We start from the raw sequence: 17,477 nt of genomic DNA, 5'->3' as shown, positions 1-17,477 counted from the left end.
CTTACCGCCAAGCTTGTGCTTGCGACGAGAGTTTTTGTTTCTCTCCATTCTCGTTCCCGGACCAGAGCATCCTAAGAGATCACTTGATGTGTTTCTTCAGCCACTAATATATGAGTTGCAACAACTATGGGCTCAATGTGCTGAAACATACGATGTTTCATGTAAAGAAAACTTTCAAATGCTGGCAGTACTTATGTGGACAATAAGTGATTTTCCAGCATATGGTATGTTATCTGGATGGACAACGCATAGAAGGCTATCATGTCCATATTGTCAAGATGACACAGATGCTTTCCAACTAAAGAACGGAAGGAAAACGTGTTGGTTTGACTGTCACAGACGATTTCTACCACCTGATCATCCATACCGCATGAGTAAGACTTCGTTTACGAAGAATAAGCAGGTGTTTGATGGTCCACCTGAGGAAGTTAGTGGAAAAGATTTGTTGAAGCAGTTTAGGTATTTTGATGCAGAAAGGACGCCAGATGTAGGTGGACATGAAAACATTAGAGTCAGTGCGGTTGGAGAGCTACATAATTGACACAAAAAGAGTATTTTCTGGGATCTGCCATACTGGAAGGATCATCTGCTGAGGCATAATTTAGATGTCATGCATATTGAGAAGAACTTTTTTGACAATCTCATGAACACGATCCTTAACGTTCAAGGTAAAACACAGGATAATTTGAAGTCAAGACTGGATTTAGTCGATATATGTGCTCGTTCAGAACTTCATGTTGATGAGAATGGTAGGGCTCCTTTTCCCATATACCGACTTGATGCAAAGGGAAAATATGCGTTCTTTGATTGGATTTCGAACGATGTGGAATTTCCAGACGGTTACGCATCTAATTTGCGTAACTGTGTCGACAGAAAGGAATGAAAGTTTATCGGCTTGAAGAGTCACGATTGCCATGTAATGATGCAGCGCCTCCTTCCGTTTGCCTTCAAGGAACTATTACCACGGAATGTTCATGAAGCAATTGCAGGGATTAGTGCTTTCTTCCGTGATTTATGCACGAGATCAGTGACTCTTGAAGGTATTGAAAATTTGAAGACTAACATAGCCGTGATTCAGTGCAACCTTGAGAAGATATTTCCTCCATCATTTTTTGATGTTATGGAGCATCTTGTTATTCACCTGGCAAGAGAATTGGAACTTGGTGGTCCTGTGCAGTATAAATGGATGTATTTGTATGAGCGGTATATGTACCATTTGAAGAAGATGGTGAAAAATTATAGTAGGGTGGGTTCTATAATCGCACAGATGATAAATTCAGAAACTTCAAACTTTGCCGAGGAAATTCCGAGGAAGTAGGGTTTTTAAACCGAAAACAACGTTTTGCGGTTTGAATAACACTTATATAACCCTTATTAAGTGTCTTAGACTTATTATGAAGTCAAAAATTTGTTCCTTACCCTATAATAAACACTTTTCCGATTGTATGAACGAAATCCCCACAGCATAAGAGAAACATTTATACACTTTAATGAACGATAAAGGGAATACTTACAATTCGTTTTGAAATTTTGTTATTTCATAGTTTATGATCATCTATACAAAAATTCCTCAATGGTATGCATTGCATTTGTATAAGAAATGATATAGGGCAAAAAAAATTGATGCTTTGAAACCCCAAACATGTGTTTCTCGGAATTTTCTCGGAATATTCCGAGGAAATTCCGAGGAACAATATAAACCAATAGAAATACATGCATAGGATATTCTTTTTCTTCGAATTAATGAAATATCTGAGGAAATTCCGACGGATATTTTAGTGTCCGTCGTAATTTCCTCGGAATATTTTCATTTAACCGGACAAACCAGCCGAGAAATATTTCGCGAAAATTGAAATTGAAAATACCGAGGAAATTCCGACGGATAGTTTCCGTCGGACCCTAGGTTTTATAAAGAAGAAACACTTCTTCTTCCCCATTTCTCTCTTCTTCCTCTCCGGCTCCTCTCCCTCCTCTCCGGCGATCTCCCCCTTTTCTCCTGACGATCTCTCCGGCGAATCCTCTCTAAACCTACACAAATCATGTAAGGACCCTATCTCACTCTCTTAGGTTCTATTTGTTAGGTTTTTGTGTAGATTTGATGATTTTAGAAGTTTTTTGATAGATTTTTGTTAGGGTGATTGGTTAGGATTGTGATTTGGTTGTATAATAGGTTTAGAATTGTGATTTGGTTGGATAATTTGTTGTGTTGAATTGGTTTATAATTTTTTTATAATTTTTTTTTATTTTTGTATTTATAAAAGATTTTTGTATATAAATTCGATTTTTGTATTTTACAAAACGTTTTTTGTATATAAATTCGATTTTTTGGATTTTACAAAATGTTTTTTGTATATAAATTCGATTTTTGGATTTATAAAAGATGATTTCATATTTATAAAAATATTTATATTTATTAAAACTTATTTTGTATTTATAAAACATTTTTTTGATTTACAAACACTATTTTATTATTTTTTGTATTTATAAAAACTAATTTTAAATATTTTTTCAATTAATATTTATTAAAACTATTTTTAAATATGTTTTTTTTTAATTTATATATTTATTATAACTAATTTTAAATATTTTTTCAATTAATATTTATTAAAACTATTTTTAAATATGTTTTTTTAATTTATATATTTATTATAACTAATTTTAAATATTTTTTCAATTAATATTTATTAAAACTATTTTTAAATTTTTTTTTTAATTTATATATTTATTATAACTAATTTTAAATATTTTTTCAATTAATATTTATTAAAACTATTTTTAAATATGTTTTTTTTAATTTACAGGTCTACTGGTGATCAGACCCGGTCTCGATCTCGTCGTGCCTCACCACGAGGTCGTAGTGGTACGGGGAGCCACTCTTAGGGTTCGTCCAGCCACTCTCGGGGGTCGAGCAGCCACTGTCGGGATTCTTCATTTCCCGCTCTGGTTTTTGCTCCCGCTGCTGCACCCCCTCCCGCCCCTCCAGTCATTCCGGGAGTGATGAATGTTGCCCAGTTGGTTCAACAGCCCGGTCGTGAGCATCTTCCTTATCTCACTCTGTGTCCAAAGGGACGACGTCAAACATGGTAATTAAAAGTCTTTTTTTTCCTTTCATTAAAATTTGATTCATTATTAATAATTTGTTTCTTATATTAGGTTCAACCTATCCGGGAACGGGATCAGCGCATGGATCAACAATATGATGTACTTGAACCTCAGCAAGGGATATCCGACTTTCTCTCACTTCCCTGCCGAGAACCAGGAGATGTGGTTTCGTTAGTTTGCGGTAAGTATTCTAATTTTTTAACTTATATTTTTAATCTTTAATATAAAATTTCTACAAATTGTGTTTTATTTTTCAGCAAGAGTTCACCTGGAATCCCGATCACACGAACTTTATTTGTGACGCCTTCGTCCATAAAGTTATGGACAACTATGGGAAGCAGATCTACGAGTAGAAGCAGAAGTGGCTCATCAACCAGGTTTTTTTATAATTTATTAAACAATTTTTAGAATTTATTAAACTATTTTTGGATTTATTAAACTATTTTATATTTTTTTTACTAAAAGGTCCCGAAGTCGATCAACAGCACGGTCTGGGAGGAGTTGTGTGTGCATGATAAGGACGAGACGAAAGCTAACTCCGTGACCAACTCCGCCAACCGCAAGAGCGATCGTGGCGGGAAAGGCATGTACAAGCACAATTTGGGTGCCCAGGCTATTGCCACTCTGGGGGATCGCTTGGTAAGTTCAATCTTTTTTTTTAATTATTTAAGTATTTTTATTTTATTTTTTATGCATTTATTCTAATTTCTAATGTTTGTTTAACTTTTGTTTTTTTCAAGGCGGATCAAAATGATGGCGATTCGGTTGATGATTTCGTCCTAATGAAGACAACACATACCAACAAGCACACCGGGGAGATTGATGATGGTGTTGTGAAGGATGTGCTCAGCCTGATCGAAACTCAGAAGGAAGACGAAGAGACCTGTCTATCTCAGCTTCAAACCGACCTGGACGCCACTTCGACGGCTTCGACCAACTTGTCCCGGATTCGAATCAACGAAATCGTTGAATCGGTATGTTCTTTATAAAGAAGTTCAATTCATTTATTTCTTTATTTTCATTTTATCATCTTTTCTATTATTTAAATTTGTTTATTTTCTATTTCAGTCGGTTCCAAATAAGAAGGGACGTTTGGTCGGTTTGGGTCGTCGAGCCCGGTCGGTTCCTCCTTCTGCAACACAGACCTATGTTGATCCAGAAGTGCTGGACCAGTTGAAGGACAAAGATGATCGCATAGCTGCGTTGGAGCAAAAGATGGCGGATCAAGAGGCGGGATGGGAGGCAACGAGGAGGCAGAACGAGCAAATGATGGAGATGATGAGGAGGATGTACCCGAACGAGCAGTTCCCCTAGTTTCTTTTTTTTTTTTCAAAAACTCTGAATGTTTTATTTTGGTACGTACAACTTTGAATATTTTCTAATATGTTTTCTATTTCAATTTTAATTTTATATTTTCGAATTTCAATTAAAAAAATAAATTTTTAATTTTTTTAAAAAAAATATTTTTGTGAATATTCCGAGGAAGTGTATCTCTTCCTCGGAATATTCCGACGGCAATGGTTTCTCGGAAATTATTAATAAATGTTATTTCGTGAAATTTTATTATTAAATTATTAATAAATGTTATTTCGTGAAATGTTTCTTTATGTTATTTTAAAATAGAAACATGATTTAATGTTATTTGAAGATATTTTTTTAAAAAATATATAATTTTAGTTTTGATTTTAAATTTTCAGTAATTTAATTATTTTGATTCTATTCAGTTTTTTTTTTTGCTAAGAATTCCATTCAGTTTTGTAACCTTCATTCTTTCCTATGTTTACTATTTACAGCAATGAAAAAAAATATAGTAAAAGGGTAAAATAAAATCTACATATAAAAGGCAACCAAGTTTCGACCGCTTCTGAACCAAGTTTTTCTTGTCGGCCCAACCCTAATAATAATTAAAAAAAAAAAAAAAAGCCTTGTCGCAGAGTCTTCTTCGCTCTCCGTCGCGTTTCATTCTCCCTCTCTCAAACTCGCCCATCCTCTATCGATTTCCCAGGTACGTTTATATTTATCCTCTCGCACCTTCCACACTTCTCGCGGCTTCATTTCTATCCACAATCCTACGACGTTCGTAAGGTTTGACAAACCCTAATCGCCTCTGTTCGATTGTAGAAAAGTTTTAACCTTTGTCGTAATCGGAATCAGACAAGGCTCTGTGTCTTGATCGCGGTGGCTTTAGAAACCCTAATTTCATTTGAGTACCTCAGAATCATCAATCAATCAATTTTATCATCTTATTAGATGGGAACTCCGGAGTCATCACGAGAGCCGTGCCCTGACCGTATCCTCGACGACATCGGCGGCGCCTTTGGTATGGGAGCCGTTGGAGGATCCGCCTTTCACTTCCTCAAGGGAACATACAACTCCCCTAAAGGCAGTCGCTTTCTCGGCGGCAAACAAGCCGTTGCCATGAACGCTCCTCGCCTGGGAGGCAGTTTCGCTGTTTGGGGAGGTCTTTTCTCGACGTTTGATTGCTCCATGGTGTACCTTAGGCAGAAGGAGGATCCCTGGAACTCGATTATTGCAGGTGCTGCGACTGGTGGGTTTCTGTCTATGCGTCAGGGGCCTAACGCAGCTGTGAGGTCTGCGCTTGTTGGTGGGGTTCTGTTGGCTTTGATCGAAGGAGCGGGGATAGCGTTGAACAAGATGATGGCTGAGCCTCAGCATATGCAGATGGAGGAAGGGATGGCTGGGATGCCTGGGATGCAGATGGGGCAGCAGCAGCAGCAGCAGCAGATGCCGAATCAGGGGCAACCACCGGAGAATACTGCTTCGTCATGGTTTGGAGGTCTTTTTGGTAAGAAGAACGAGGAGCCGCAGCAAACGAGTAGCGGAAGTGAAACGAAGGTGTTAGACAGTTTTGATGCGCCTCCTGTGCCATCATTTGAGTACAAGTAAAGCTTGTCTGTTGGTGGGATGCTCTTCAACAAGTCTGTTATATTTTGTCGTCGTCCTATCCTTTTTGTTCTTGGAACAATGAGCACTCTGTGTCGCTTTTCTCTCTTAAAGTTATGTCTGACAACTATTGTTGGCTTTTAAATAATTTAGTTTTAGATTTTTCGTAATGAATAAGCTTCAATGATATCATCTCGTCCAAGATTCAAGTCACCTTTGCTCACAGAGTCACTCAGGTGTAATCTTCACCCAGTAACTCGACCACTCTCAATTATGTAGACAGAGCAAGTAGTTGGTACTGTTAGCTCTCAATCAATCAAGATTTTATTTGGATCTATACATACATATTAATTTATTTTTCAAAATCATAGTGGTTTGCAAAATCTGATACTGCAGTTTGAAGATTTTATTCAAATTATTTTCAATATTTTTATATTTCAAAACTAGAGTTTAAAATAAGATATTTTATATTTCATTTCTTATGATTATTTAAAAGTAGAATAATAAATTTATTTGTATATAATATATTATTTTTTGTTATTTTAAACTGGAATAAAATTAGAGTAAAAATCAACTATACTATGGTACTAGGTTAAGACTCGCACATTGCGCGGAGTGAACATTGTATATTTAAATTATTTTTACATATTATATCTTATTTTATATATTGTATATATAAAAATTTAGTAACTACTACGTATATAATTTAATTGGTGTGAATGCGTAAAAAAATTTTACTATCCAAACAATTACTTTTTGGGTTTATGGTTTAGAAATTAAGATAACAAGAATATTTGTGGATAGATAAGTTTTCTTTCAGAATTTTTCATCAATATGTTGTATTTTTAAATAATTTTCTTAAAAACTGTTATTTTTGAAAAGTTTTCATTTTACACATAAATATTGGAGATTTGAGTTTGTGATGTAGAAATTATGATAACAAGAATATTTTTGGATAGTTGAGCACGATTTCAGAGTTTTTCATTTATAAGAAAAATATTCTAGATTTAGTTTTGTGATTTAAAAATTAGGATAAAAATAATATTTGTGGATAGATGAGTTTCTTTAAGAATATTTTTCATCAATATGTTATATTTTTAAATAATTTTCTTAAAAACTGATATTTTTGGAAAGTTTTCATTTTTTTAAATAAATATTGTAGATTTGAGTTTATGATTTATAAATTAGAATAACAAGAATATTTGTGGATAGTTGAGTATTCTTTCAGAGTTTTTCATCAATATGTTGTATTTTTAAATAATATTTTTAAAAACTTCTATTTTAAAAAAGTTTTCATTTTTAGAGAAATATTGTAGATTTGGGTTTGTGGTTTGTAAATTAAGATAGCAAGAATATTTTTAGATAGTTGAGTATTCGTTCAGAATTATTCATCAATATTTTGTATTTTTTTAAATAAATTTCTTAAAAACTGCTATTTTTGGAAAGTTTACATTTTAGAGAAATATTGTAGATTTGGGTTTTTGATTTAGAAATTAGGATAACAAGAATTTTTATAGATAGATGATTATTCTTTCAGAATTTTTCATCAATATGTTATATTTTGAAATAATTTTCTTAAAAACTAATATTTTGGAAAGTTTTCATTTTTAGACAAATATCGTAAATTTGGGTTTGTGATTTATAAATTAGGATAAAAAAAAAATATTTGTGGATAGGTGAGTATTCTTTCATAATTTTTCATCAATATCTTGTATTTTTAAATAATCTTCTTAAAAGTTGTTATTTAGAGAAAGTGTTCATTTTTTAGAGAAATTTCGAGATTTGAGATTATGATTTAGAAATTAGAATAACAAGAATATTTGTTGATAGATGAATATTCTTTCAGAGTTTTTCTTCAATAGGTTGCAGTTTTAAATAATTTTCTTAAAAGCTGCTATTTTTGAAAAGTTTTCATTTACTTAGCGAAATATTATAGATTTGAGTTTGTGATTTAGAAATTATGATAACAAGAATATTTGTGGATAGTTTAGTATTCTTTCAGAGTTTTTAATCAATAGGTTGTATTTTTAAATAATTTTCTTAAAATATATAATTTTTGGAAAGTTTTCATTTTATAGAGAAATATTGTAGATTTGGGTTTGCGATTTAGAAATTATGGTAACATGAATATTTGTGGATAGTTGAGTATTCTTTCAGAGTTTTTCATCAATATGTTGTATTTTTAAATAATCTTCTTAAAAACAGCTATTTTTGGAAAGTTTTCATTTTCTTATGGAAATATTGTAGATTTGGGTTTGTCGTTTAGAAATTAGGATAAAAAGAATATTTGTGGATAATTGAGTATTCTTTCAGAGTTTTTCATCAATAGGTTGTATTTTTAAATAATCTTCTTAAAAACTGCTATTTTTGGAAAGTTTTCATTTTTTTAGAGAAATATTGTAGATTTGGGTTTGTGGTTTAGAAATTAAGATAACAAGAATATTTGTGGATAGTTGAGTATTCTTTCAGAATTATTCATCAATATATTGTATTTTTTAAATAAATTTCTTAAAAACTGCTATTTTTGGAAAGTTTGCATTTTAGAGAAATACTATAGATTTGGGTTTTTGATTTAGAAATTAGAATAACAAGAATATTTGTTGATAGATGAGTATTTTTTCAGATTTTTTCATCAATATTTTGTATTTTTATATATTTTTTTTATAAAACTGATGTTTTCGGAAAGTTTTCATTTTTTAGAAAAATATTGTAGATTTGAGTTTGTGCTGTAGAAATTAAGATAACAAGAATATTTTTGGATAGTTGAGTATTCGTTCCGAATTATTCATCAATATTTTATATTTTTTTAAATAAATTTCTTAAAAACTGCTATTTTTGGAAAATTTACATTTTACATAAATATTGTAGATTTGAGTTTTTGATTTAGAAATTAGGATAACAAAAATTTTTATAGATAGATGATTATTCTTTCAGAATTTGGTATAGAACTATCCCAATGTGGATGATGCGAATATACAACTCAGTATCTAAAAATAAAAATGAGACTCCATTATTTAAGTATTACATAAAACTATACTTGTGTCTATCCCCATTTATTTTTGTCCCAATTTATCTAATGAGTCAATTTCAACCAATTTTTTTTAACAGTAAAACTAAACAAATGAAAAGAGCAATGAACAGAAAAACATTTTAAGCAAATGATTGCTAAACTAATTAATCATTCCAAAGACATGCATATACTTCGCAGTAAACTCGTTCTCTCTTAATGGCAACGCTTTTAGTTTTTTTTTTGTAAAGAGTCTAATCTCCTTTGCTTTTCGTTGTTTTAAAAAGCTCGTCACAAACTTACGGCTTCGTATAACATTTTTGTAAAGCTCATAATTTCCAAATATTATTTTTAAAGAAGACTAATATATGAATTTTTCTTTTGATGATACAGTTGAGAGATCAATGATTTGGATCGTAATATTGTATGAAGAGAGAAAGTTGGTGCCACTACTCTCCTAGAAAGTGTTCTCATATGGCCAGCTTTGGCAGGCAAGTGACCCACCCATCTTACAAATATGCGACTTTTAATATGCGTGAATCGTGATTAACATCGCTCTGATCATTAACTATTAATTACGATGTAACTTGATCCAGGTTATTCATTAATTATTAATTACGATATATTTCTTCTATTTAATTTTAATTATATTTTTCATTACAAATAATTTTATAGAGAAATATTGTAGATTTGGGTTTGCGATTTAGAAATTATGGTAACATGAATATTTGTGGATAGTTGAGTATTCTTTTAGAGTTTTTCATCAATATGTTGTATTTTTAAATAATCTTTTTAAAAACAGCTATTTTTGGAAAGTTTTCATTTTTTTAGGGAAATATTGTAGATTTGGGTTTGTCGTTTAGAAATTAGGATAAAAAGAATATTTGTGGATAATTGAGTATTCTTTCAGAGTTTTTCATCAATAGGTTGTATTTTTAAATAATCTTCTTAAAAACTGCTATTTTTGGAAAGTTTTCATTTTTTTAGAGAAATATTGTAGATTTGGATTTGTGGTTTAGAAATTAAGATAACAAGAATATTTTGTGGATAGTTGAGTATTCTTTCAGAATTATTCATCAATATATTGTATTTTTTAAATAAATTTCTTAAAAACTGCTATTTTTGGAAAGTTTACATTTTAGAGAAATACTATAGATTTGAGTTTTTGATTTAGAAATTAGAATAACAAGAATATTTGTTGATAGATGAGTATTTTTCAGATTTTTTCATCAATATTTTGTATTTTTATATATTTTTTTTATAAAACTGATGTTTTCAGAAAGTTTTCATTTTTTAGAAAAATATTGTAGATTTGAGTTTGTGCTGTAGAAATTAAGATAACAAGAATATTTTTGGATAGTTGAGTATTCGTTAAGAATTATTCATCAATATTTTGTATTTTTTTAAATAAATTTCTTAAAAAATGCTATTTTTGGAAAATTTACATTTTACAGAAATATTGTAGATTTGAGTTTTTGATTTAGAAATTAGGATAACAAGAATTTTTATAGATAGATGATTATTCTTTCAGAATTTTTCATCAATATGTTATATTTTGAAATAATGTTCTTAAAAACTAATATTTTCGAAAGTTTTCATTTTTATACAAATATCGTAAATTTGGGTTTGTGATTTATAAATTAGGATAAAAAAAATATTTGTGGATAGGTGAGTATTCTTTCATAATTTTTCATCAATATGTTGTATTTTTAAATAATCTTCTTAAAAGCTGCTATTTATGAAAAATGTTCATTTTTTTAGGGAAATTTTGTGATTTGATTTTATGATTTAGAAATTAGAATAACAAGAATATTTGTTGATAAATGAATATTCTTTCAGAGTTTTTCTTTAATAGGTTGTATTTTAAAATAATTTTCTTAAAAACTGCTATTTTTGAAAAAAAATTATTTACTTAGCGAAATATTGTAGAAAGCGAAATATTGTAGATTTTAGTTTGTTATTTAGAAATTATGATAACAAGAATATTTGTGGATAGTTGAGTATTCTTTTAGAGTTTTTCATCAATAGGTTGTATTTTTAAATAATTTTCATAAAAACTGCTATTTTTGGAAAGTTTTCATTTTATAGAGAAATATTGTAGATTTGGGTTTGCGATTTAGAAATTATGGTAACAAGAATATTTGTGGATAGTTTAGTGTTCTTTCAGAGTTTTTCATTAATAGGTTGTATTTTTATATAATTTTCTTAAAAACTGCTATTTTTGGAAATTTTTCATTTTATAGAAAAATATTGTATATTTGGGTTTATGCTTAACAAATTAGGATTACAAGAATATTTGTGGATGGATGAGTATTCTTTCAGAATTTTGCATCAATATGTTAAATTTTAAAATAATTTTCTTAAAAAGTGATATTTTTGGAAATTTTTCATTTTATAAAGAAATATTGTAGATTTGAGTTTATGATTTAGAAATTAGGATAACAAGAATATTTGTAGATAGATGAGTATTCTTTCAGAGTTTTTCTTCAATAGGTTGTATTTTTAAATAATTTTCTTAAAAACTTCTATTTTTGGATAGTTTTCATTTACTTAGAGAAATATTGTAGATTTGAATTTATGATTTAGAAGTTAGGATAACAAGAATATTTGTGGATAGATGAATATTCTTTCGGAGTTTTTCATCAATATTGTATTTTTAAAAAATCTTCTTAAAAGCTGCTATTTTTGGAAAGTTTTCATTTTTATAGAGAAATATAATAGATTTAGGTTTGTGGTTTGGAGATTAAGATAACAAGAATATTTTTGGATAGTTGAGTATTCTTATAAAATTATTCATCAATATGTTGTATTTTTGTATAATTTTCTTAAAAACTGATATTTTTGGAAAGTTTTCATTTTTGGAGAAATATTGTTGAGTTGGGTTTTTGATTTTGAAATTAGGATAGCCAGAATATTCGCAGATAGTTGAATATATTTTCAGAATTTTTCATCAATAGGTTGGATTTTTAAATAATTTTCTTAAAAACTGCTATTTTTGGAAAGTTTTCATTTTAAGAGAAATATTGTAGATTTGGGTTTGCGATTTAGAAATTATGGTAACAAGAAAACTTTTTGATAGTTAAGTATTCTTTCAGAGTTTTTCATCAATATATTGTATTTTTTAAATAAATTTCTTAAAAACTGCTATTTTTGGAAAGTTTGCATTTTAGAGAAATACTATAGATTTGGGTTTTTGATTTAGAAATTAGAATAACAAGAATATTTGTTGATAGATGAGTATTTTTTTCAGATTTTTTCATCAATATTTTGTATTTTTATATATTTTTTTTATAAAACTGATGTTTTCGGAAAGTTTTCAATTTTTAGAAAAATATTGTAGATTTGAGTTTGTGCTGTAGAAATTAAGATAACAAAAATATTTTTGGATAGTTGAGTATTCGTTCAGAATTATTCATCAATATTTTATATTTTTTAAAATAAATTTCTTAAAAACTGCTATTTTTGGAAAATTTACATTTTACAGAAATATTGTAGATTTGAGTTTTTGATTTAGAAATTAGGATAACAAAAATTTTTGTAGATAGATGATTATTCTTTCAGAATTTGGTATAGAACTATCCCAATGTGGATCATGCGAATATACAACTCAGTATCTAAAAATAAAAATGAGACTCCATTATTTAAGTATTACATAAAACTATACTTGTGTCTATCCCCATTTATTTTTGTCCCAATTTATCTAATGAGTCAATTTCAACCAATTTTTTTTAACAGTAACTAAACTAAACAAATGAAAAGAGCAATGAACAGAAAAACATTTTAAAAAAAAATCATTTGTTAGAGAAATATTCTAGATTTGGGTTTTGTGATTTAGAAATTAGGATAACAAGAATATTTGTGGATTGATGAGTATTCTTTAAATATATTTCATCAATATATTGTATTTTTAAATAATTTTTTTAAATTAGGATTTATAAATTAGGATAACAAGAATATTTGTGGATAGTTGAATATTCTTTGAGAGTTTTTCATCAATAAGTTGTATTTTTAAATAATCTTGTTAAAAACTGTTATTTTTTTTAAGTTTTCATTTTTTTAAAGAAATATTGTAGAGTTGGGTTTGTCTTTTAGAAATTAGGATAAAAAAGAATATTTCTGGATAGTTGAGTATTCTTTCAGATTTTTTCATCAATATGTTGTATTTTTAAATAATCTTCTTAAAAACAGCTATTTTTGGAAAGTTTTCATTTTTTAAGAGAAATATTTTAGATTTGCGTTTGTCGTTTAGAAATTATGATAACAAGAATATTTCTGTATAGTTGAGTATTCTTTCAGAGTTTTTCATCAATATGTTATATTTTTCAATAATCTTCATAAAAACTGCTATTTTTTTAAAGTTTTCATTTTTTAGGAGAAATATTGTGTATTTGGGTTTGTGGTTTATAGATTAAGATAACAAGAATATTTGTGGATAGTTGAGTATTCTTTCAGAATTATTAATCAAAATTTTCTATTTTTAAATAAATTTCTTAAAAACTGATATTTTCAGAAAGTTTACATTTTAGAGAAATATTGTAGATTTGGAGTTTTGATTTAGAAATTAGGATAACAAGAATATTTGTTGATAGATGAATATTTTTCAGATTTTTTTCATCAATATTTTGTATTTTTATATATTTTCAAAAAAACTTCTATTTTTGGAAAGTTTTCATTTACTTAAAGAAATATTGTAGATTTGAGTTTATGATTTAGAAGTTAGGATAACAAGAATATTTGTGGATAGATGAGTATTCTTACAGAGTTTTTCATCAATATGTTGTATTTTTAAATAATCTTCTTACTAACTGCTATTTTTAGAAAGTTTTCATTTTATAGAGAAATATCGTAGATTTGGGTTTATGATTTAGAAATTAGGATAACAAGAATTTTTATAGATAGATGATTATTCTTTTAGAAATTTTCATCAATATGTTGTATTTTTAAATAATCTTCTTAAAAGCTGCTATTTATAAAAAGTCTTCATTTTTTTAGGGAAATTTAGAGATTTGAGTTTATGATTTAGAAATTAGAATAACAAGAATATTTGTTGATAGATGAATATTCTTTCAGAGTTTTTCTTTAATAGGTTGTATTTTTAAATAATTTTCTTAAAAACTGCTATTTTTGGAAAGTTTTCATTTACTTAGCGAAATATTGTAGATTTTAGTTTGTGATTTAGAAATTATGATAACAAGAATATTTGTGGATAGTTGAATATTCTTTCAGAGTTTTTCTTTAATAGGTTGTATTTTTAAATAATTTTCTTAAAAACTGCTATTTTTGGAAAGTTTTCATTTACTTAGCGAAATATTGTAGATTTTAGTTTGTGATTTAGAAATTAGGATAACAAGAATATTTGTGGTTAGTTGAGTATTCTTTTAGAGTTTTTCATCAATAGGTTGTATTTTTAAATAATTTTCTTAAAAACTGTTATTTTTGGAAAAAAATCATTTTATAGATAAATATAGTAAATTTGGGTTTGCGATTTAGAAATTATGGTAACAAAAATATTTGTGGATAGTTGAGTATTCATTCATAGTTTTTCATCAATATGTTGTATTTTAAAATAATCTTCTTAAAAACTGCTATTTTTGGAAAGTTTTCATTTTTTTTAGAGAAATATTGTAGATTTGGGTTTGTCGTTTAGAAATTAGGATAACAAGAATATTTGTGAATATTTGAGTATTCTTTCGGAGTTTTTCATCAATATGTTGTATTTTTAAATAATTTTTTTAAAAACTGCTATTTTTGGAAAGTTTACATTTTTTTAGAGAAATAATGTAGATATGGGTTTGTGGTTCAGAAATTAAGATAACAGAAATATTTGTGGGTAGTTGAGTATTCTTTCAGAATTATTCATCAATATATTGTATTTTTTAAATAAATTACTTAAAAAATGCTATTTTGGAAAGTTTTCATTTTTTAGGGAAATATTGTAGATTTGATTTTGTGGTTTAGAAATTAGGATAACAAGAATATTTGTGGATAGTTGAGTATTGTTTCAGAGTTTTTCATCAATAGGTTGTATTTTTAAATAATTTTTTTAAAAACTTTTATTTTTGTAAAGTTTACATTTTAGAGAAATATTGTAGATTTGGGTTTTTGATTTAGAAATTAGGATAACAAGAATTTTTATAGATAGATGATTATTCTTTTAGAAATTTTCATCAATATGTTGTATTTTTAAATAATCTTCTTAAAGGCTGCTATTTATGAAAAGTCTTCATTTTTTAAGGGAAATTTCGTGATTTGAGTTTATGATTTAGAAATTAGAATAACAAGAATATTTTTTGATAGATGAATATTCTTTCATAGTTTTTCTTTAATAGGTTGTATTTTTAAATAAATTTCTTAAAAACTGCTATTTTTGGAAAGTTTTCATTTTATAGAGAAATATTGTAGATTTAGGTTTGCGATTTAGAAATTATGGTAACAAGAATATTTATGGATAGTTGAGTATTCTTTCAAAGTTTTCCATCAATATGTTGTATTTTTAAATAATTTTTTTAAAACCTATTATTTTTGGAAATTTTTCAATTTTTTTAGAGAAATATTGTAGATTTGGGTTTGTCGTATAGAAATTAGGATAAACAGAATATTTGTGGACAGTTGAGTATTTTTTTAAAGTTTTTCATCAACAGGTTGTATTTTTAAAAAAACTTCTTAAAAACTGCTATTTTTGGAAAATTTTCATTTTTTAAGAGAAATATTGTAGATTTGGGTTTGTGGTTTAAAAATTAAGATAACAAGAATATTTGTACATAGTGGACTATTCTTTCAGAATTATTCATCAATATATTGTATTTTGGGGTTTTTGCCAAAACTAACCCACAATTTGATTTTAATCCTAAACTTATACCCAAACTTGAATCAAATTCAAAACTAACCTAATAGCCTAGTGAAATTACAGCTCAGCCCCTTGTGACCAAACAAAAAAACAGAAACCATTTTTACGAATATAGCCCTAGTAAATCGTCTGAGTCGTCTGAGATGTTGGAAGTCGTCTGGACGACTGAAGTGTAAGTCGTCTGGTATCGGTTTATTTTAAAAATAATTTATAAATCTTGTAAAAAAATATTTTGATGCGTGAAAAATAAAAATCAAGTAATTATAAACAGTTTTAAGTGATATAAATTAAGATATGATAAAATTGATTTGTTTTGAAGATAGATGAGTGGAAGTAGTGAATCATGAAATACTTTGGTTTAGGAGTTTGGCAAACATATGTTGTAGTATTGTATGTATTGTTAGGGTTAGATTTTGGAAAACTAAAATGTTTTTTTCAAAAATTAGTTTTCACCTATATGTGTTTATTTATGTGTATAGTAAACACTTTTCAAGTTTGATTTGATTTTATGAAGTCTTAAATTAGATAATTAAGTTTAGGGGTTATGTTTAGGGTGTGGACGACTTATATTTCAGTCGTCTGTTGAATAATTTACTCGGACGACGTATATTTTAGTCGTCTGTTGAATAATTTACTCGGACGACTTACATTTCAGTCGTCTGGTGAAGAAATTAAAACAGATGACTTACATGTAAGTCGTCCAAATATTTTCGCCTAAAATTTTTTAAAAAAATTATTTTCCCGCTTAAATAATTTAAACCAGACGACTTAATTGTAAGTCGTCTGGAAAGTCTTCTATTTTAGTTTCCCGCTAAAAATATTTAATTTCCCGCTAAAAATATTAAACTCTTCTGGAAGACTTACATGTAAGTCGTCTGTTTTAATTTCTTCACCAGACGACTGAAATGTAAGTCGTCCAGGAAGTCGTCTGAGTAAAAAATATTTAATCTAATTGGATTTTTTGTCTCCCTATATAAAGAAAAATTTACACATTCTCTCTCCTCCTCTCAAATGGCTGCAACAAAAATGTAATGTTCATCATTCTAAAACTCTCCAACCTCTCTCTAATCTCTTTGACTTGAAAACACCAAACTTTATATGAATTTTTCAGTTTTGTCTCATGTATTTCTTACTAATCTATCTCTTTTACAGGTTTTTAATCAAATGGTACTCATCTTCCATTAATTTAAAGGTAAATCTATTAATTTTAGATATGTATTTTTGTGTGTTCTATAAATGTAGATTTATCTAATCTTCCACTCATTTTCTCTATTTTTAAGTCATTTGAACGTTTTTGGATATGCATGTTTTTCAGATCTGGATTTGATATGAAGGTTTTTCAGATCTGGAAGACTTCTTGGACGACTTACCTGTTAGTCGTCTGGAAGTCGTCTGGAAGTCGTCTGGAAGTCGTCTGGACTTCTTGGAAGTCTTCTGACAAAGTCGTCTGGACTTCCAGGAAGTTGTCTGGACTTCCAGGAAGTCGTCTGGACTTCCAGGAAGTCGTCTGGACTTCCAGGAAGTCGTCTGGACTTCAGGGAAGTCGTCTGGACTTCCAGGAAGTCGTCTGAACTTCATGGAAGTCTTCTGACGAAGTCTCCCTTTCATAATAGATCT

General features: G+C 28.4%; 1 protein-coding gene across 3 annotated transcripts; it reads left to right on the top strand.

The window, feature by feature from the left end:
- The first annotated feature begins 4,953 nt into the window (after positions 1 to 4,953).
- LOC111204420 (mitochondrial import inner membrane translocase subunit TIM17-2-like) lies at positions 4,954 to 6,193 on the top strand. Of its 3 annotated transcripts, none has more exons than XM_048752523.1 (2): positions 4,954 to 5,107; positions 5,353 to 6,193. In XM_048752523.1, exon 2 carries the CDS (start codon positions 5,353 to 5,355, stop codon positions 6,007 to 6,009), a length of 657 nt encoding a protein of 218 aa, XP_048608480.1. In that variant the 5' UTR covers positions 4,954 to 5,107; the 3' UTR covers positions 6,010 to 6,193. The 3 variants fall into 3 exon arrangements, with proteins under 3 accessions (XP_048608480.1, XP_022554774.1, XP_048608481.1); XM_022699053.2 differs by having other exon boundaries at positions 4,974 to 5,187; XM_048752524.1 differs by having other exon boundaries at positions 4,995 to 5,107; positions 5,224 to 6,193.
- The last annotated feature ends 11,284 nt before the right edge of the window (positions 6,194 to 17,477 follow it).

Source organism: Brassica napus, chromosome C3 (assembly GCF_020379485.1).
Source record: "Brassica napus cultivar Da-Ae chromosome C3, Da-Ae, whole genome shotgun sequence".
NCBI lineage: Eukaryota > Viridiplantae > Streptophyta > Magnoliopsida > Brassicales > Brassicaceae > Brassica > Brassica napus.
Note: the sequence above shows the minus strand (reverse complement) of the source record. Positions and strands in the feature narration are given on the sequence as shown.